This window comes from Daphnia magna, linkage group LG1 (genome assembly GCF_020631705.1).
Source record: "Daphnia magna isolate NIES linkage group LG1, ASM2063170v1.1, whole genome shotgun sequence".
Taxonomy (NCBI): Eukaryota; Metazoa; Arthropoda; class Branchiopoda; order Diplostraca; family Daphniidae; genus Daphnia; species Daphnia magna.
The window spans coordinates 14,054,062-14,072,066 of record NC_059182.1 but is presented as its reverse complement, the minus strand read 5'-3'; the positions used below and the strand labels follow the sequence as shown (position 1 = coordinate 14,072,066).

General features: G+C 39.5%; 4 protein-coding genes and 1 long non-coding RNA gene across 8 annotated transcripts; 2 read left to right on the top strand and 3 right to left on the bottom strand.

Moving 5' to 3' along the window:
- Positions 1–171: 171 nt before the first annotated feature.
- On the top strand, positions 172–4,915 carry LOC116930313 (protein singed). 2 transcript variants are annotated; one of them, XM_032937719.2, is made up of 10 exons: positions 172–388; positions 1,107–1,286; positions 1,362–1,481; positions 1,575–1,753; positions 1,878–2,196; positions 2,618–2,738; positions 3,343–3,499; positions 3,567–3,728; positions 3,798–3,934; positions 4,003–4,915. In XM_032937719.2, the coding sequence occupies exons 2-10, from the start codon at positions 1,158–1,160 to the stop codon at positions 4,203–4,205; spliced, it is 1,527 nt and encodes a 508-aa protein (XP_032793610.1). In that variant the 5' UTR covers positions 172–388; positions 1,107–1,157; the 3' UTR covers positions 4,206–4,915. The 2 variants fall into 2 exon arrangements, with proteins under 2 accessions (XP_032793610.1, XP_032793619.1); XM_032937728.2 differs by lacking the exon at positions 172–388 and adding an exon at positions 719–739.
- Positions 4,916–4,987: 72 nt separating this feature from the next.
- LOC116930350 (putative RNA-binding protein Luc7-like 1) lies at positions 4,988–7,290 on the bottom strand. Of its 2 annotated transcripts, XM_045174626.1 has the most exons (9): positions 7,041–7,290; positions 6,878–6,972; positions 6,495–6,518; positions 6,296–6,427; positions 6,061–6,159; positions 5,876–5,995; positions 5,714–5,812; positions 5,438–5,650; positions 4,988–5,375 (listed from the first exon to the last, which is right to left on the bottom strand). In XM_045174626.1, exons 1-9 carry the CDS (start codon positions 7,099–7,101, stop codon positions 5,085–5,087), a joined length of 1,134 nt encoding a protein of 377 aa, XP_045030561.1. In that variant the 5' UTR covers positions 7,102–7,290; the 3' UTR covers positions 4,988–5,084. The 2 variants fall into 2 exon arrangements, with proteins under 2 accessions (XP_045030561.1, XP_032793658.1); XM_032937767.2 differs by lacking the exons at positions 6,296–6,427; positions 6,495–6,518 and having other exon boundaries at positions 7,041–7,286.
- Positions 7,291–7,426: 136 nt separating this feature from the next.
- Positions 7,427–16,257, top strand: LOC116930278 (cytosolic carboxypeptidase 4). The gene is given in 19 exon segments (XM_032937671.2): positions 7,427–7,733; positions 7,816–7,892; positions 8,562–8,643; positions 8,719–8,862; positions 9,059–9,217; positions 9,302–9,511; positions 9,610–10,006; positions 10,072–10,240; positions 10,242–10,292; positions 10,351–10,513; positions 10,629–10,773; positions 10,842–10,914; positions 10,985–11,116; positions 11,247–11,410; positions 14,502–14,555; positions 14,652–14,685; positions 14,761–14,979; positions 15,491–15,667; positions 16,023–16,257. Coding segments are annotated over 19 exon segments (2,649 nt in total). The 5' UTR covers positions 7,427–7,612; the 3' UTR covers positions 16,101–16,257.
- On the bottom strand, positions 11,615–13,554 carry LOC116930403. The gene is made up of 5 exons (XM_032937823.2): positions 13,396–13,554; positions 12,777–12,876; positions 12,618–12,700; positions 12,318–12,444; positions 11,615–11,993 (listed from the first exon to the last, which is right to left on the bottom strand). Exons 1-5 carry the CDS (start codon positions 13,448–13,450, stop codon positions 11,825–11,827), a joined length of 534 nt encoding a protein of 177 aa, XP_032793714.1. The 5' UTR covers positions 13,451–13,554; the 3' UTR covers positions 11,615–11,824.
- LOC116930431 lies at positions 15,386–17,865 on the bottom strand. Of its 2 annotated transcripts, XR_004398434.2 has the most exons (4): positions 17,719–17,865; positions 16,824–17,009; positions 15,861–16,676; positions 15,386–15,789 (listed from the first exon to the last, which is right to left on the bottom strand). It is a non-coding gene; the product is annotated as an uncharacterized LOC116930431 (long non-coding RNA). The 2 variants fall into 2 exon arrangements; XR_004398433.2 differs by lacking the exons at positions 15,386–15,789; positions 17,719–17,865 and adding an exon at positions 17,068–17,082 and having other exon boundaries at positions 16,226–16,676.
- Between the last annotated feature and the right edge of the window lie 140 nt (positions 17,866–18,005).

Sequence of the window (18,005 nt, the reverse complement as noted above, 5' to 3'; positions counted from 1 at the left end):
TTACTTGTGCTACAAGTTTTTGCGCCCCTCGACAGCAGAATAAAGGAAAAAGAAGGACCTAGTAGTAGAAACGACTGCCTCTATTGGCTGTCAGAAAGGAAGTCAGCAAAGCTGTATTGCCATTGGTGGGCTGGTGCCGCCATAAGAGCCTACATGGAGAGTCCGTGTCTTCTGCAGTTCATTCGAGTCCCTGACGTCGGCTCTAGTCGTGGTGTTACGGCGAAGTTATCAACTCCATTTTAACGAAATTTCCTCTCGTTCCAAAACTTGGCGGGTTTTTCAGTGATTTTCTTTTCGCTATCGTCGCGTGTGCGTGTGTCAGTGCAGTGTGTCAAACTCGTCATTCTGATTTATTCAAAATTTGGTCTACTTCAGACGTCTCACAAAGGTAATCATAACGGGATTTTTCCCGAGAGAACAAGATCGAGTCCGGTTGCTTTTCACTGTTTTTGCAACGTGCACAGAAATCGATACGTATGTGTGTGATGAGGTGGTTTTTTTGCACGCAACCTCATGGCTACCCATGCACGTGTTATTACTACTGATTCTATACCCTCCTCCCGATACTGTCCTATTCAACACAATCGTGACCCTCAGAATGAGAAACCCAAGTTTATGAGATATTCGGATTGACATCTTGTATATCACATGTAACAAGATACTGCCCCCCAGCCACTGGAACTTTTCTCGCATGTACGCTAAAAAAATGCGTGGTTTTAATCCTAAAGAACAACACATGGTGGGTGTATTTTCTCGTGTCTTATTTGTAACCCTTCTTATTTTTATCAGAATGAGGTTTGATAACAGAAGGCTTTGCGATATGCTGAGAAAACGGATGTTAGATGCGGTTAGTTGCTCTTAAACAGTTTGGTCTGAAGTAAAAAAAAAAAATGGATATTTAAAGTTCTAAGCAAGGGAGGGTGAAATAACAGCTGCGAACACGTGAACCCTCGGGCTCGGGTTTTTTTTTAAGAACGAGAGAAAAAGGAAAAAGAGGGCCAGGGTGACTGGTTAGAATTATGGGTCTGGCGAACATGTGGTGTCGACAAAAGCTCATTACAACATGCGTCATTCTTATCCTTTTATTATTCTTTTTGTTCTTGCAGCGTGAATTTTAGGAATAAATCCAAACCCAGCCAAAATAAAAACCGAAAAAAATGACGGGTCAGAACGGCCATTCATCCAATGGTGATGTGAGCATCAGCGACAAACCTTTGACAACGTGGATTGTCGGCCTTGTCAATTCTCGTTTGAAATACCTGACAGCGGAAACTTTTGGATTTAAAGTAAGACAAGATAACATTAAGCTGGTTAAGTAGCTTTGCATTTTGTCTAATGAACTTGTACGACTCGTTTTCTAGGTGAATGCCAACGGGTTGGCACTGAAGAAGAAGCAGCTGTGGACTCTTGAAGCCTTCGGCGACAACACCGACGCCGTCTGTTTGCGATCCCATCTGGACAAGTATCTCTCCGTCGACCAGGTGATTGTCCTCTATTTTATTTTATTATTTTTTTCTCTCGCACAACCGTCACCTGTTCGACCGGTTTTAATATTGTTCTATGATTCTACGCAGTTTGGTAATGTTACTTGTGATGCCGAGGAAAAGGACAACGGAGCGCGTTTTGAGATCATTGTTCCCGAATCGGCTGCTGGTAAGTGGGCCTTTCGGCACCCGGAACGCGGATATTTTCTTGGTGCCTCCGCCGACAAGCTGGTCTGCTCAGCCAAGACTCCTACTGAGAATGAACTATGGTAATTGTAATAGTAATAATACTTTACGTGTTATAATGTTGGCTTTAACTCTACAATGGTTATGACTTTATGAACCGCACCTGGCATAGACGTCACTGATTTTAAATGTTTCAATCTTTAATAGGTTTGTTCACTTGGCAGCACGACCTCAAGTCAATTTGCGTTCGATGGGTCGACGTCGATTCGCACACTTGAGCGAACAGGGCGATGAAATCCACGTCAACGCCAACATTCCATGGGGTTCGACAACGCTTTTTACGCTCGAATTCCGTGACGACTCGCGTCTTTACGCTATCCACACTGCTAATAACCGTTACTTGTCGCGAGACGGCCGACTCCTGGAACAATGCAATCCGACCTGCCTTTTTTCGCTCGAGTACCACGCCGGAGCGCTAGCCCTACGCGATACCCAAGGACTATACTTGGCCCCCCTCGGATCCAAGGTTTGTGGGTCACATCTGTATTTTAACGTTATCGATTTTTGTCCCGTTTCACCCCTCCTTTTGCCGAGTCGTCTTTTCCCTCCCCCATCATTTTACCAGATTGGGAAGCAATGGTGGAAATGAATAGGATTGTGTCTGTGGTGAGCTCATGTTATGCCTTTTTTTTTTTTAAAAGGTTTTTTTTTTTTTTTTTTTAAAAAAAAAAATTGTCTTAATAGGTGACTGTTGCATTGTTTACCATGGATTGTTTACAAAATAATGCGATGTTAAGACTGGGAAAGGAAATCAGGACGAATAGTTAGGCACGATCGATTTTCTTAACGTAATGTAGATAATAGACTATGTCAACTATTCATAAGGAAAAGGACAAGTGTTTCATGGTGTTCTTTCTTATTTTTTGTGTCTCAAATTGTTTTGACAGGCTGTCTTGCGGACGCGTTCAACTTCGGTGACCAAGGACGAACTGTTTACGCTCGAAGACTCACTGGCTCAGGCTGTTTTCGTCTCGATGATGAATAGTCGTTACGTTTCCGTCAAACAAGGTAATATACATTTAATCTTTTTTTTTTTTAAAATTTTTAAACCAAATACATTTTTTTTTTTTTGAATGCAAAGACAGAAAAAAATGCAAAAAGGTACAAAGACATTGATCATCGGATCGATCTTCCTCCCCAACCGACCGAAATTTTTTTTTAGCCTCGTCTCGCTTCTGAAACATACTTCGAATTTCTCTGAATAGTTATTTATCGTAATACTGTTAACGGAATTCACATGGTTCCATTCGTACCATGAGACCACTGTATTCCAATGATACAAGTCGGATTAATGGCCGTGTGAAAGCGTCTGGCGTGACTATATTTTTCTGCTGGGAGAAGAAGACGAACGTTGTTGTGGCTAGTTTTTTTTCGAAAAATTAAAAGGGGGGAAAAAAAAAGGGGGGGGAAAAGAAAAAAAAAATTTTTGAGGGGGAAAAAAAGGGAAAAAAAAAATCCGACCACAATACGTGACTGGATTAGTTGTTTTTTTTTCTTTTTCGAGTGCATTTGGCGGTCGCGAACGATTGCCACATTATTTGTGCTACACGCCATCACGTTCCGCATGCGGCTGGACATTACCGTAATTGAAATATATTTGAAAAATCTGTAGGTGTGGATGTCACGGCCAACCAGGATGAAATCTCAGACCATGAAACTTTTCAACTCGAATTCGATGTTACCACCGGACGCTGGTATATCAGAACGATGGGTGACCGCTACTGGACTTTGGAGACCGCCGGAGGCATCCAAGCCTCCTCTGCCAAAAAGTAATGTTGCAACTGTGCGTATAGTGTTTGTGGCTAACTACGGGTAACTAATAGTTGTTCTTGTTAGGAGTTCAAACGCCCTATTCCAAATGGATTGGCAAGACGACGGATCGATTGGCTTTCGTGCCAACAATGGTAAATTTATCGGAACCAAAAAGTCTGGACATCTGTTTGCCAACGCTGATACAATCGATGATTCCAGCAAATTCTTCTTTTACTTGATCAACAGGTACATTATAATTATTCACAAATGTTATTGACCTAGATGGCTGACAAATTGCTACTGCCCTTCTTCTAGACCTATGCTGGTATTGAAATCTGAGCAGGGATTTGTTGGCTACAAGAGCGGCTCAAATTGCAAATTAGAATGCAACAAAGCTAACTATGAAGCCATCCAAGTGGAACGCGGGCCACTGGGTCTAGTCTTCTTCAAAGGTATTAAGAATAAATTTTGGAACTGTCATTCTGATGACGGCTGTTCATTCTTTCTTCTGTAAAAATAGGTCAGAGCGGTCGTTATTGGCAAGTAGGCTCTGATGGAATTACGGCAGATGGAGACACTCCAGAGGGTTTTTATCTGGAACTGCGTGAGCCTTCTAAATTGTGTATCAAGACAAATGACGGTGCGTACCTAATGGCCGACAAAAACGGTGTATTCACAGTCGGAAGTCGCGATTTTGAGACGGCTACTCGCTGGGAATTTTAACACGCACATTTTGATTTCTCTTTTGCCCTATTTGTCTTTTTTTTTTTTGTTTTTTTTTTTTCGCTGTTTTATTTTGTAGTTTTTTGTCGCTTATTTTCGTTACACATTTTCCCGTGAAATTGGTAACACCGTTTAACAGAACACATTTACAATCGCCGCTTTTTAATTACTTGCCATCTTTACCGGCTAGAAAGGATTTAAAGAGATTTGCTTCAGTAACTGTGTGTGTGTGTCTTGAGACACCTTCGAGCAATTCGGATTACTGCTTTTCATTCATGCGTCAGTAATCGGAACGCCCAAGAGTTTCTTAGAGGGAAGTATGCTGCTTATTGCCATGTAATCTGTGGGAATCAAATTTTTTTAAATCTTAAATTATTTCCGTTTATTTCTCGTTGTTTATATGTTCAATTTCCAGCAATTCTAATGTACTCTCTTCCACAATACATACATACTACTATGCGCCAAAAGACAATGCTGCAAAAGAAAAGTAACAATGTTACAAGAAGTGTATCTCATGAAGTGTGATGTTTGTTTTTGCGCAGGAGTATGCTATGTTTATTGAAGTGAGTGTAGTACTTCCTACCCAATCCTCACTTCCAATAAGCTGATACTTTTCGATTTACGAAGCTATGTAATTTATATTTTATACAATTGGTCGTGTGTATTGGAAGTCACTTTTTGGTATCATTACACGAACATTTATACAACGATGTCGATGTACTGAAAAGTGTCTTTCCGGTTTTTCAGCTGTTTATATTGTTGCATCAACTAAAACAATGATCTCAAATTGCAGGTGTATTACTTCAAAAAACAAAGGATGGACAATGGGCTGGACTTCATGATTTTATTCTTCAAAACACATCGTGATTGCTTTTGTTTTTAATAATTTTCTGGATGAATGCCCGAATCTCGTGAGGAAGAGCGTTGACGGTGGTTGCGTGAGACAGGAGAACGAGGACGGTTCCTACCATCATTGCGTCTGTCACGGGGTCGTTCCGGTGACCTATCACGTGAACGACGCCTCTCTCTCCGTCGGTCTCGTTCCCTTTCCCTTTCGCGCTCTCTTTCACGATCTTCCCTCTCACGCTCACGCTGACGTTCCCTTTGTTTCTCTCTGTCTTCAGCTACAGGCTGAATGTGACGTTGACGACGTCTCTCTTCCACTTTAACCTAGTTTCATTCGTCATGAAAATATTTAACGATCGATGGAATAGTTATTGACAGTAAACTACCTGAAGTTCGGCCAACTTCTCACGGATTTTAATAAAGCCGAGATGAAGTTTGCCACCAAAGTGATCTGCCAGACGACGATCGTTGTCATGTATGCCAAGGTAGGCCGAACAAACTTCGCAGACACGCAGTTTCTGTTGTTGATAAGAAGAGGCTGGCATAGCATTCCGGTATTCTTGCTCAGCTGCGGCCTTTTTCTTGCGAAATTCCTCGACCTTCGATTGATTAAGATGAAACTCGTCCAGAAAAAAAGAAATGAAAGTAACTGTAAGCTATACCTCTTCCATCATTTTCATGGATTCATCCACGAACCCTTCAGCCCCCAACTGTTCCGCTTTTGCCAACTTTTGGCCGATCTGTTCTGCTAAAAGATGAACCTAAGTGCAAAAAGTTACGTTATCAGTTTCTGCAAAGGGTTCTGTGAAGGATGAGGGAAAAACCTTTTGCGCTTTGGCGGCCACTTCAGCCGACAGTTCTTCTTGGGTTTCAGCCAACCGCTTTTTGGCTGCTTCCGTCTTCCGGTCACATTCACCGACAAAAGTAGTCAAATGATCCATCGCCTTTAAAAGAAAATCATTTTCGAATCTAGATAAAAAAGCAAGAATTGAAGACAACTTTATCTTACATCAACTTGATAGCCATAATCCTTGGTTTCGCTGGCCTTTTCGTAGTCCGCTCGCAGAGCCAAATCGTGAATGTTCACGCATTCTCCTATGTCCATCCGCTAAGAATCGCAAGGTGAAAAACAAACGAATAGAGATCACGAATCTACATAGTTGGCTGACGACCGGAGATGTGCCAACCAGACAACAAAAAAGATAGCCGTTGTAAATGAAGAGGATTCGTGGATTCACACTTACCCAACCGCCCTTTTTCACTTGTGTTGGAATGGCACGGACACTATAGCCATTTTGTGTTGTTTTACCAACAGTGAATTTGTTTACTAGGGACAGGAATTCTAGCCATTGATCTTTTTTGTTGATTAAAAGTAGCTGTTGGATTGTTCTTAAAAGGTACAAAGGAGGTTGGCAACGCACCACTGCCATGAGTCTTACTTACGGCAACTCGAGGTGTAATGTGGTACTGAGAAAGCGATGAGTAATCTGTAGCTGATACCCCATTATAACATCACTGCACCACGCAAAAACATAGAAATATAAGTTAAGAAGTCACGTCCCCTTGTTTAATGGTCCCCTGTGTCTCGAGAAACTGACTCCCTGATCTTGCTTCAACAATGAAGTTGAGAGAATGAACAACAACTGAGAATAGGAACTGCTGTACCTCATTCCAGTTATTTGAAACACAACTTTGCAAAGCAAGATCAGAGAGGGGTTTACTTTACAGGCACAATCTTTATAAGCAATACAACCAAGGAGTTGTTTGTTTTCTCAAAAATGAAGGATTGAGGAATAGAGACTTTGCCTCATTAAAAAATAACTTACAGTTGAGGCAAGGATCTCATGAGGACAGCATCCAAGTAGAAAACTCTTGCAGACCTTAGGATCAGAAAACTTAACGTTGTATCGAGAACTCTCGCCTATTTAATTAAAAACAATTGTAACATTAAATACGAAATCCGGTTTGAAAAAGTTTACTATTACTTACCATCCCTCGTCGTTCCCATTAATTGATCTAACATAGCTCTCATCTGGTCTTTGGCAGACATTCTGCTTTAAGATATTTTGAGTAGTCGATATTTTTAAAGTTCTGAAGTAAACACTGTTTGTAGTCCAATTATTAAAAGTCGAAATTAAACTGAATAATGGACAATGCGCAAATTATAAGCCCTGACAACTACAGACCCTCAGGCGACGCTGTAGTATTTTCTTGTTTCTAAACAGTATCAGCTAACAGCAATTCAACGCTGTCAAGTGGTAAGAAAAGCTACTTCTTGCTCGCATATTAGGGAAATAAGAATTCACGTATCACGTGACCGTTTTATTATCGTATCAGGTATGCATTTTTATCAATAGGTGGCTGAAGTTTTGGCTCACATTTCTTATTGTTTTTCTTTCTGAAAAGAACTTCGGTTTTCTCGAGTTCGTCAGGACTTGGCTATCTGTGAAAGTCTCTCTTGAGTTCCTGACAGTTGAACAATATTCACTGGACAGGCTGAGATTCAGTCTGTAAATTTATATTGCTCCATAAAGGTGATATACTCTGAGGTTCCCAATGTAATGGTGGAAGAAGACTTTGAGCAAATCCTTCGTGAATGGAATTCGATTGCGGAAAACATACCAGAAGAGATTTTTGCAACATTGATTAGTCGAACCAAGAATCTTCTTAGCTGCTTTCAAGGTTAGTCAATACATCACAAGTCGTAAATGGTTCTGTGAGTCGTATGGACAGGTTTCTAAATTAACAAGTGGTGTATATGTAGATGCAAAGGGGTTGCGGCAGTTCTTAGAAAGGCTATATAATTCGATAGCCTTCCCAGGATTGGCGAATCTTCTGAAGGTATGGTAGTTTCATTTTTGTTTAAATCACATGGATTTTTAATAGTAAGCTGTTTATGTAACGAAAAACAAGAATTTTGATCTTTCTCTGCATACACACGTAGTAGAGAAAACCGTACGTGGGAGCCAAAGAGGCCAGGCAAATAGCCAAAAGTTTAGTTCATTTCCTTCCGCCAGGGGGCAGGTGTTTTCCGACACCGAACCAGTTATATTTTTAAAGACATTAAGCTATAGTATACGACATCACAGTGGACTTATTTCAATGTTTAAAAAACAAACAGATTAGTATCACATAAAATGCTTTTTTTTCTAGTCCAAATTCTGTGATTTGGCCTAGAAATTTCTGAGGTGTTTCCGACTTTTATTGATTGGCGTACTATTATCTATCGTCAGTTTTAGCTTCTCTTAAATCAACTGCTAACGCATGAGTATGGCTTTTCGCATCCAACTATCCAGAGAGACATCATTATAAGGCACAATCCACTGAGATATCGCATTCTTTTGTTATAGCAGTACTACTCTTCCGAAAATTTTCCATGTTTTTTTGTTTTTTGTTTTTTATATAAATTTCTACGTCTCCTTAATAGTTTTCTACAGTTTAGTAAAAGATACCTAGAACTATTTCCTAACCTAGCACAATAAATATTTCATCCTTTATACCCATTGACAGATAACAAGAAATAATCTAATACGGGGCGATATATTATACATTATCCAAGCAATTTTTGAAGTCCTTTTGGCTACTAAAAAAGGTATGTACCAACAACATGTATTTTACATAAATACATAAAAATGCAAATGATAAACAAATAACATTTGAAACATAGATACGCCACTTTTGAGTGTGGTGAGCCCTGCGTTACTACTATTATGGCCTATACTAATCGAATTGGCATTCGAATTTGGGTTTTCCGTACTAACAGAACACCGCTTTTTAGCTTTGGACATTCTAAATCACATTTTTAAAAATAGTAAGAATTATATAAATCCTTGAACATTAGTGTCATGCGTATATCTTTCGTTGCAGGTTTGCCAACATTTCTGTTACAGCGCACGTAGATTTTTAAAACTTGGATAAACTAAAAAAAAAAATGATATGATAACAGAGGAGAAGGTGGTTTGAAGTATTTCTTGTTACTATTCTAAAGTTTTGTTATGCCTTGGCAGAGACAAATGCATTGACTGTTTGCCAACGCCAAACGTTCGAAGCAAACCAGCTAGTCCTCGACGTTCTAAAGTTGCTCGAGTCAAAGGGTGGTAACCGAAAGCTGACACTGAAACAGCACAAATGTGCTGCGTCCATCTTATCGAGCATTTCCCGGCACAGTAATCCCGATTTCATTTTTTTTTTGTGAGATTCGTCTTTCGATTACAGCGTAAGATATCGTTGGCGTTGTTTTGCTATTTCAGAAGAAGGACGCCAACTAATTATCGAAGCCAAAGTCGTAGAACGCTTGCACGCTTTCTTGCTCACGATACAAAATGAAAAAAATCGTGATACCATCATCCAAAAAATTGGGCAGACTATTCTTAGATGTGTTCCACTTCATGATCTACTTGTAGCACGATGCACATACTCTGCGCTCAGTTACGTGCCCTTTGGATCTTCCGCATTGTCAGGTTCAATATTAATTCGTTACACTGTCTTTCATCTCACCTGTCGCTGATGCATCTAGGCGAAATTTGGTCTGGATAATCTTGACAATTCTTAACATTAGGCGATGCCACGTCTTCGGACTCGAGTGAAGAAAGCGAAGAAGAGGAAGAGACAGGAAAAGGTTCACTTACAGATTCTCGTACGTGTTCCTTCACCAATGGCACAAAAAAGAAGTCGAAGAAATTCCATCCACCAACGAATCCATACCGAAGTGCCGAAGAGCTGGAACAATATCGGCAGCATTTCGATCCTATAGGAGAGCAAGACGATAAAGATGAGTTAGCAAATGCGTCTCAGTCGATGGAGTCAGGCTGGACCCGCCAGCAAATTTATGAATTTGTTGCTCGTCGAACCAAATCTATCCATGGTTTTCGTCTTATTCCGTGTCCCGATTGGATTAATGCAGTTGGAAGCTTAGTTGAAGAGCCCTTCTTTATAAAAGATCGCACTGTATGCAGGTACTCAGACACGACATTTTGTACTGAATTTCCTTCGTAAATAACGTATAAATGTATCGTTTTAGGAGTAAGTTATTCAAATCATTAAACTTGGTTCTAAATCCAAACTCGTATCGGCCGGTAGTCGTTTACGACCTTGACTCCCAGTTATTGGAAGCAGAGCAAACTCGCTCAATCCGCATGGAAGATCTTGAAACAATATCAAAACATCACATTGACAAGCCTGACGCCCCGCCTGGAATTTGAATCGCGCTTTGAAAGTGGTAACCTCCGTCGTGCTATGCAGGTATGTAAAAGATCTTTGTTAAGTGTTAGGAAATTCATAAGCGCTAATATCCCAACAGGTTGGAAAACAGGAGTATGATTTGATATTGAATCCAGACGTCAATTCATGTGGTCGTCAACAGTGGTTCTACTTTCGAATTTCTGGTGAAGGCGTATGTCCATCCAACACATACACTTTCAACATTATCAATTTGGAGAAGCAACGAACACTGTTTAATCAAGGTCTCGTTGCTAATCTTCACAGAACTTATGCCGTTCTATCCATATTATATTTGTTTGCGTGAGGATGAACAAATATTTCCCTTTGTTTACAATCCATATTCGACCTTGGACTCAGGCATGCAACCCGTGATATTCTCTGTGAAGCGTTACTTGGCGTCCGGCAATCCACTTTGGGAGCGCAGTGGCACGTCTATTTGTTATTATCGCAACGGCTTCCGACAAACTGTTGCCGATCAGTCTTATTGGAGCCTTTCATTCACGTAGACTTTGTTTATTGTCCCTTTGTTAACTCCATCAATACGGTGTCATTTTAACATTATGTTTACAGCCTTCGGTTCCCATACGATAACGACGTCGTATATATTGCCTATCACTATCCGTACACCTACAGCCAACTAATGGTAAGACAAATATTTCTGCCAACAACCTACGATTAACACAGCGTACATGTAACTCATTTGTTCTTTCCAGACAGATATCCTTACTTGGCAAAGAAGTATTTTTCCTCATAAAGATGATCGTTTACGCGTGACTACTCTTTGCCGCTCTCCCTGTGGAAACCCTGTCCCTTTGTTACTCATAGACTTCAAAGGAGATGCAAAGGTATAGGCACTACATTTGATCCGAATGCTTTGTTACCAACGCGTATGCTAACCTATGAATTTTAACCGTCCCACTCCGTGTGAATTTATGTTCAATGATTGCGATGACTTGCGGATGCTTATGGGGCTAGTCCTCTTGCGTTTTTATGTCTCGAGTCCATCCTGGTGAATCGAACTCCTCGTGGGTAATGAGAGGCCTCATCATCTCAGCTCTGCAGAATGTGGTTGACTCCGAGCAAGCGCATCCTCTTGTGATCCTGCCGATGTTGAATGTCGACGGGACGGTGCATGGATGGTACGTTCCAAATCTTTTCCATTAACTACTGCTAAGTTATTCCACCCACTGCTTATTTACGCACGCACGTAATGACTATTGGGTAAAACGCTTGGTGCAAGAATACCTTGTTATTCAGTCGCCTGTTTCTAGTAGCCCCTGTTTTGTATAGCAGAAGCCTAAAAGAGTTGAAAGCAACCTAGTAGGTTGGCATCGATGCCAAAGTTTAAGTTATATTAAAAATGTATTGAAGCAAGTTAACCAACCATTTCAAAGAGACATAACTTAAGGAACCAATGGCCCAGTAAGGTAAAATTCGGTGAGCGTACGTTAGGTTAAGTAATTCAAAGCCATACGACGATGATGATGCATAAAATCTTCTCCTTTCTTATTTCACACTTGGATGAATTCTTACTCTAAGGAGCAACGCAAGCTTTATCGAGCTGTGTGACCCGTAGGCGTCGTAGATAACGCGGCGAAGGGATTGAAATTGTAGAAGTAACAGCGCGTTTGCTCACAAATGAAATGGTTATTCTGGGCACAGTTCTCGGCTCGCCAAGTTTGCGTTTGGTCGGTTACCAGTAGACAGTTGGAATCCGTTGATCTAAATGCAGCGTAACAAACAAAAGAAAATGAAAGATGACATTGCAGAACTACGTGAATAAAGTAACAGTCACTTGAGAAAAAAAAACGAGGCGTTACAGCGAGAAAACAAAGAAAAGGAGTTAATGACCGATAACTGATATAGGAAAAAATGTTATCGGTTATTGAATGTATCCGCGACTAACAGCAAGTTATTTAGCAGGTCTGTGTTAAAATGCTATTTTCCCTGTTGGCTTTTTATTCTGGGAGTTTAATGTTTTTTTTTTTTCGGAACAGCGCGTGTAATCAATACGAAAAAGGAATAAAACGGCTGAATTCGACTTACCGGCTAGGTTCTAATCCGTTGGGCCAGTAGTTAAAAGTTCCGTTAAATGGAGATCCGTTACTCAGCCAGAGCCAAGTGCTAGTTCCCAATGTATTTCCCGATGTCCAAAAATCAGCTGCCGATGATCCTAAATTCATAATTTAGCCGTTTGAGTCAGTTAATGTTTCCAAAGCCGTAAGCCATTTAAATTGCGATTAGTAGACACGATGCAATGTCGAAAAACTTGGAAAAATGGCCTTCTCAATTTTTTGTTGTTGGCCAGTAAAGTGTTTAATTGCTGAGTAAAGCCGAAATTTTTACCTGGGCGAAGATAATCGGCTAACTGCTGGGCTTCCTCGGCAGATTCCAAGCTAATAAGTTCCATCGCAATCGTTCGACAGTACCTTAAGGTAGAAGAAGGTGTTTTAGAAATGTTGCGTGGCTGATTTGAACAAATTTTTTTCCCAATGACAATCTTACTGGTAAGCCAAATGAAAATTAAGGCGGGGGGCGTAAGGATTCTGCCAAGAGATGAAATATCTGTTGTCGCCGATTTTCGCGGTGGAAATACGTTGACCGGCTACCAAAAAGAAAAAAACCAGTTTAGCGTTTCATGTGTAGTTGTTCGTGTGAACAATAATTGATAGACGCAACTGTCATGTGGTGAAAAACTTATTTGAAAACATGTAATTTTTCCCCTCAGGTCTATATTTAATAAGTTTTCCTAGCAAAGGTATCATTTTAAAAGTAACAAGTTGAACGTTTCTTATTTTTCTCGAGGGGACAACTTTAAGAAGGGCTGATTGTTCACATTTGTCTGGTTTTCTAGTGTGCCTTTATGCGAAAAACAGCCCCTTGATTAAACCAAAGAATAATTCCAAGTAAATAACCCTAAAAATTTCCTTGATCTTAAACTCGTAAACATTGGTGGTAGTCTTCAAAAATTCAAAACTTAAATCAAAAGAATATAACCAGTAAGAGTATTTGTTTTTGTTATTCTAAAGTTATAGCAGCATGTTTAAAATATTCTTTTGAATCTGATTTGATTGTGACAAAACATGAAAGAGTTTCGAAACCAATCGTAAAGACGTTAACTTACCTGTTATTGCTGCAAAAAAAGACAAGAAAAAGATGCAACATGAAATCCTTGCCATCGTTTTCTGATTGAAGTTGAAGTCCTAACTCGATTATGGAAACACTACTATAGATGTGCTTCTTCCCGATCTAAACCGTGAACTGCCTCGTAGTCAGCGCCTTCCTCACATTTTTATATGAAGCGTCTACTTTTATGGTTTTTTCTTCATCGGAAGAATGACTAGTGATTCTGTGGTGCTGATTGGCTCTGGAGTAATGCCTAGCCGTGGGGTGTTAACTGTACACACGCACACACAAAAATTATTTCAATTTAGCCTTTCAGATGCGCTAGCAAGGTTCGGAAGAAAAAAAAACAGCTCAATGACTTCCAAAGCAGCAGCTATTAACGCTGACTGCCAGGAAAATTGGGAAAAAACGAGTGTATTAAAAAAAAAAACGATTGCGGTCAGCTCCTTATAATGTAGCGGGAATGTGCTATTCAAAACGGAAAACCGCGACTGGATTCCGGAAACCGTTCAAAGACCTACAGGATGGAAGCGAATTATGCTTTTCGTCTTGTCAGAGAAGGTTGCCTCTCTCAAGGTATTAACCAGAAAGAAAATCAAAATTTTTAAACTGAAGGGACGTCGGGATCGTTGTTTGGCAAGGCAAATAAGCATGTTCTTAGCAGTAAACAGAGTAGTTATAAGTTCGAGCATAACAAAACCACGTGCAGGTTGATATTTTTTATGATATTTTTGCCGTGCTAAAATAAAAACTGAGTATAGGAAATGATCGTTGTACTTGTGTACTATATTGTGTGGCCTTTATTTTAAAAAATTCTATATACCTACATTGAATTGCGGACGGCAACCAGTAAAATCGTAAACATTTTTAATGCTTGTGTGCCAAAATTTTGTGTAACAAGCGAATGGGGAAGTGAGTCGTTGGGAGGTTGCAAAATTTGACAAAAATTAGTTCAAATACCAGGCACAAAGTTTTAGATCTTAAACCTTAGGTAGTTCGTCCCCCCTTTTTTTTTAAATATGCGTAGTTATCATATACGGTTTCTACTTATTTTCCTACGTTACCACAGATTGTGCAATTATAAAATTTTCTTTCTTTATGCAGTAGTCGGACTGAGTTAAGTAACGAGGATTTAAACCGACGTTGGCTAATGCCCGAGTATGTTACTTTATAGTATTTTCCTTGCACACTGGGGAAATGATTAATGTTATTTTCTGTTTTTATTTTCATGTTGTTACCATACATTAAATTCAGTTTGTATCGCCATCCAACGATTTACCACGCCAAGGTATTAATTCATCGCTCAATGTCATATATAAATATTTTTTGTCCAGTCGTTAAACGCTTTCTGCATTTTTGGCAGGGTTTACTCGAGTTCATGTGCCGGATCCTTGATGCCAAGCCAGTCTTGCTTTGTGATATGCACGGTCATTCCCGTCGCTTCAATGCTTTTGTCTATGGATGTAAAGCCTCACAGAGTTGGTGCCCGGACGATTGGTCACAGATGAATGGCCAAGGTGACCATTCTGCCATGGAGCAGAAGAACGATGAACGTGACAATGATGTCGCCATTTCCATACCGGTATTTTATTTTTTTTTCGGCTCGTGTTGTAAGTGGAGTTAATCTCCTGTAGTATTTTTATTCTTTGTTTTTATTGCCTAGCTTAGAATCCCCGTTAGAGGTGTAGGGTTTGTTACGAAAAACTTTCGATGCTATTTGTACATGCCTTAAGAGTCCCGTTCGAATTGAAGGTGTGAGAGAGTTGTGAGTATTCAAATAGGTCACAGCTTATGTGGGATGTAAATAAAACATCTGCCCTTATGGTCCGCGTTTTCTGAAAATTTTTTGCAAGTTCTTTTCCCATGAAATTGTGTTCGATGAGAGGCTGCAATGTTCAACATGTACTAGTTGTCCTACTTTCATTTGCTAATGTATAAATTTTCAAATAGTGTCGGTAGCGCTATTTACAATACTCATAAGTCCTTAATGAATTGTGTTTTTGTATTGGTCCGCTTTTTTACCGTCTTCCAGAATAACAATAATTTCCCTCTTTTTTCTTTTTCTTATGGCATCCTCGGAAACAATATAACAGGTTTTCGTGCGACTTCTGCAATCGGAATTGCCTCTGTTCGATGCAGACCAGTGTTCCTTTGAAGTTGAAAAGAGTCGTGAAACTACCGCCAGAATTGTCGGATGGCGTCATCTAGGCATCAGCAACATCTACACTTTGGAGTGCAGTCTGGCTGGGTCTAACCAACACCCTCCACAGGTAACTGCATTTCCATGCGATAACATAGACCGCTTCATACGATTTAGTTTATTTTTCATCTCTTCTGTCCAACGAATTGGGACATCCCCGAGTCCCGAGAAAACAGATTTTGGGTTATTCCTCTGGAAAGAACAAAATTAATTACTAAAAGCAAAAAGGACGCTGTTGGAAATGTAGTGTCGCAATAAGTTACTTATCCGGTAGCATTTAGTTCGTTATTCGTTAAACGAAAGCCGCAAGTGGGAAAATAAGATTAGTTGTATCCCTAGAAATAAATGTAGGGTGTTCAGTGCCTACATCATGGATGCATGAAGGATGTATCTATGACTATTGATTTTTTTTTTTCTCTCCACAGGGTCCCAAGCACTTCAACACAAACGGCTACCTGCAAGTGGGGCAAGCACTTATGAAAGTAACTAGCACAATAGATTAATAACCAGCTGGTGTTCGTAGCAGGCACCTTAGATGGGATTGTGAAACTTCATGAATAGCCAAGGTAAAGACATGTCTTCTAGTACTATTATATTTATGCCCTTGCCAGAGTTGTAAACAGTCTTGTTTTTGTTTGTTATAAATGGTTGATTAATTTATTTGTCCTATACAAATCAATATCGAATGAGCAACTCATTATAAAACAGATACCACTATCACAGAAGATGAGACTATGACCAATAGGGATAAAGAAAGGGACTTGTGTTTGTTCCATTGAGTTTGGCTGATATTTGTCTAATATGGTTATCAGCTACATCACCTTTATATAAGGTATAGAAATCTTTAAGACAATCCAGAGGTGAAAAACCTTGGGATTCAAAAGTGAGAAATCAATGTTCATTCATAATAAGATGAATATCTAGAACTACTTGAAGATACTCTAAATATATGTTATGCATGTACTACTGAGACCATTATCTTGGGATCAACTAATGCCAGTATTTCACCAGACAGTTGTCATAATAAAACCTTTTGAGATTTAGGCATGTATCACAGGCATTTTTAAGATGAAGTTTTCCTGGAAAAAAAAGCAAACAGATTTTCATTATGCATAGTAGGAACAACCTTAATAGTTCTTTGCATGATTGCAAGCTGCATGCAAGATGATAGGTGGGTATTATAGTTTGTAGGTAAAGAACATCATGCCAAATGAATATATCAATACCTTAAGACTCTGTATTATGTTTTTCTTCATATTGGTTTCAGCTTTATCCAAGATTTCAACAAGGCACATTCACCTTTGTCGTTGTTTTGTTTCTTGATATGTAGGTGCCTCTCGTGCACGGGGCTGACCTTTTTGTTGTTGTTTTGTGAGTTGCACTGTTGCAGCACAGCGTAGTCTGCTACAATCCTACAAAAGGTTTACTCTTTAGTCTTTAGTGGTTTTAAAATGCCACATGCTTTAACACCTGTATTCTAATTGCTGTTTTCTAATTTGCAACGTTAGTAATTGGAATTTTTTTTATTATTATAAAAAATTCGCTGTTAAGATTATTTCTTGATAATCTGCCTACCAGAATTTGTTTGGCAACGATGCGTGAATTACGATATAAATTTGTCTTGCTACTCGAATAAGGCCTGATCTCCCAAGTTTATTTCCAAAGAAATGTACAACGAACTCTCGCGGGAACATATAGGACTTGCATCAAATTCTGTTAGACAAGATAACTCGTTACAGACGGCGATAGAAATTTCGGCATTATCTGCTGATTGCATTTGCTTGTGGCTCCATTTACGTTGTTTTGGAATGAACAAACTAATTTATACCTAACAGGTCTTCTTATTAAGTATTCCAAACTAACCTCACAAAAAAACTTTAGCAGACATTATAATCGGCAATTCCACGAAGCCACAAGTGATGAGGTTAATCATCACAAGGCAATCGATTTATTTATATTTTAGAAATAGTCTAATGACGAGTCTAATGGGTTTACTTTTGGTTGTGAATAGGTAACTAAGCAGGCAAGCATGCGTCTCTGATTCTCCATTTCAATACAAAGTTCAGTTTACGTGGTTTACCATATTTGCTAAGTAACCGAAGAAGAAAGAAAAAAACTTACGCTAATTAGTTCCTATTCAAGAGGTCAATGTTTCCAGTTCATAAACAACTCAATGATTTCAGGCTGATACTTCTTGAATCTCAGCTGGAGTAACGTATACACACGAAGTGTATGTTTTATACATAAGCCAGATTTCCTTGAGTGTTCGAGAAGCGTCCGACGTGATCGGATGGATGAGGAGAAACTTACCAGGCTGCCAAAAGTTGCGCCATGAAAATATAAAAGGTAGGATTTAAAAAAAAATTATTATGTGAAAGTATGCACGTATCTTCACTTCAGTCGTTTTC

Excerpts from the sequence above, each read along its gene's own strand:
- LOC116930313 (XM_032937719.2), top strand. The coding sequence starts at position 1,158 with ATGACGGGTCAGAACGGCCATTCATCCAATGGTGATGTGAGCATCAGC. Across the intron at positions 1,287-1,361 it reads CGGAAACTTTTGGATTTAAA|GTGAATGCCAACGGGTTGGC; the intron begins GTAAGACAAGAT and ends CTCGTTTTCTAG. Across the intron at positions 2,739-3,342 it reads TTACGTTTCCGTCAAACAAG|GTGTGGATGTCACGGCCAAC; the intron begins GTAATATACATT and ends AAAAATCTGTAG.
- LOC116930350 (XM_045174626.1), bottom strand. The coding sequence starts at position 7,101 with ATGTCTGCCAAAGACCAGATGAGAGCTATGTTAGATCAATTAATGGGA. Across the intron at positions 6,428-6,494 it reads ACATTACACCTCGAGTTGCC|CTACTTTTAATCAACAAAAA; the intron begins GTAAGTAAGACT and ends ACAATCCAACAG. Across the intron at positions 5,813-5,875 it reads TGGCCGCCAAAGCGCAAAAG|GTTCATCTTTTAGCAGAACA; the intron begins GTTTTTCCCTCA and ends TTTTGCACTTAG.
- LOC116930403 (XM_032937823.2), bottom strand. The coding sequence starts at position 13,450 with ATGGCAAGGATTTCATGTTGCATCTTTTTCTTGTCTTTTTTTGCAGCA. Across the intron at positions 12,877-13,395 it reads TTTTTTTGCAGCAATAACAG|CCGGTCAACGTATTTCCACC; the intron begins GTAAGTTAACGT and ends TCTTTTTGGTAG. Across the intron at positions 12,445-12,617 it reads AGCCGATTATCTTCGCCCAG|GATCATCGGCAGCTGATTTT; the intron begins GTAAAAATTTCG and ends TTATGAATTTAG.